At 39.5% G+C, this 1,660-nt stretch overlaps 1 protein-coding gene across 1 annotated transcript; it reads right to left on the bottom strand.

Moving 5' to 3' along the window:
* Positions 1-473: 473 nt before the first annotated feature.
* LOC144443157 (glycine N-acyltransferase-like) lies at positions 474-1,340 on the bottom strand. The gene has a single exon (XM_078132524.1). It carries the CDS (start codon positions 1,338-1,340, stop codon positions 474-476), a length of 867 nt encoding a protein of 288 aa, XP_077988650.1.
* Between the last annotated feature and the right edge of the window lie 320 nt (positions 1,341-1,660).

The following is a 1,660-nucleotide window of genomic DNA, read 5'->3' as shown; positions in this document are numbered from 1 at the left end:
ATATGTCGATATATTCCTTGTTGGAGTTACGTCATCCGTAATTTAAAACATACATCAGACATATTCAGGTGTTTTTGTGGCACGATGCTGCAGTAGATTTCATTTGTTCAACACAGTTATATAACGCTTAGTTTATGAGATACGACTTTTCATTGCACGCTATCTGAAGTACAGGCTGTAGTATCACGTCGTATCTTACAAACTACATTACGTAACACTGGCTTTACAATGTCTAGTTTAGTTTAGTTTAGTTTATTGATTACACGTAACAAAGCCCTGGGGATTTGTTAAAGGTACAAATAAAATAAAATTGGGAAAAAAAAGAATCATAATAATAACACTTATGTCGTTCACAAGAATATATAACTTTTTATAAGCCAGTATGTTGAATCAGATAGCCAAGTCTTTCGGCTCCGTAACGCGTATTCGAATACTGCATCGACATTAATTTAGTATTCACGTTCATTACACTTTCAGTTCATTGAATCTTCCCTTAAGAAGAAAAAATAGCTACTCTCTGTGTTTGGTTGTTTGACAAATCCCAACCTTGTATGCATATTGGCAGAAGCTTCTTTGTGCTCGTTGATAATCGTGTATGGTATCTCTCCTCTTTCTTGCTGGATCTTTACTAAATTTGCTGTTACAATACTGGCAAATCCTTGTCGTCTGTATCCAGGTTCTGTATACGTCATACCAATCTCACCATACTCTTTAATAACAGCCCATGAAACCGGTGTTCCCTTTTCATTGTAGACTGCTAAGGTTGGCATACATTCAATCAGCTTAGCAAACTGTGTTACCGGTGGAATTCCGGGATAAGAAAACTTGCTGATAAGTAGTGGGGCATGCTCAATGCGCAATGGTGCCAGGGTAAAGCCACATGGCAGGGACCTGTTAGTAATTTCCTCCACCCTATCGTCACCAATGCAAGTATAATAATGATACACTCCAGTGGGTTTGTGAAGTGAGCTCGAATGCTGCAAAGCGATTTCTTCGACCATGTTTGAATATGCTAATGACATAATCTCAAATTGCACATATTTTCTACTCCAGTCAATCACACTATTTTCAGCCAGGAAAACGTTCATTTTTTCATCGTCAACAGAATACAAGAAATAATTGTTCCCATTTGGGTTGGTATGATAATCACCACAGCAACACAGTATCGTTGTCATTTGATCCACATCCTTGCAGTCAACATATATACTAATACATGGCCATGTGTTGTTGTTTTCATAACTGTTTTCTAGCAGTTGGTATATAGGAAGGCATTCAGGATTCCATTTTTCCAATGTCTTCAATAGAGATGGAATTTCTGACGAGGTTACAAGTCTTGCCATATCCTGAAAATGAGCTACTCTGGTATGGAGCAACCTATGTACACAGAAGATCAGAGGGTTTGTTTAATGGGTGTGACGTGCCAAATCTGTTTGGGTTCAGAGCCATACAAGTCTAATAGCATACCTCCAGGCGCAGGGCACTCCTAGATCCTCCAGGCCTGGACACCTCCAAGCTCACTGGCAGACGCCCCCCTAGGAACATGATCATGGAATGCTTTCGTTTATCCTTGTGTTGTTTGTGTATCGATACCGTTCGCAGTGGTACCGTAAGCGTTCCTTTATCGTTGTTCTGTCCATCTGCCTTTTTATCGATACTCTTT

The sequence above is a fragment of the Glandiceps talaboti genome, chromosome 12, assembly GCF_964340395.1.
Source record: "Glandiceps talaboti chromosome 12, keGlaTala1.1, whole genome shotgun sequence".
NCBI classification, from domain to species: domain Eukaryota; kingdom Metazoa; phylum Hemichordata; class Enteropneusta; family Spengelidae; genus Glandiceps; species Glandiceps talaboti.
This window is presented reverse-complemented; position numbering and strand designations above follow the sequence as displayed.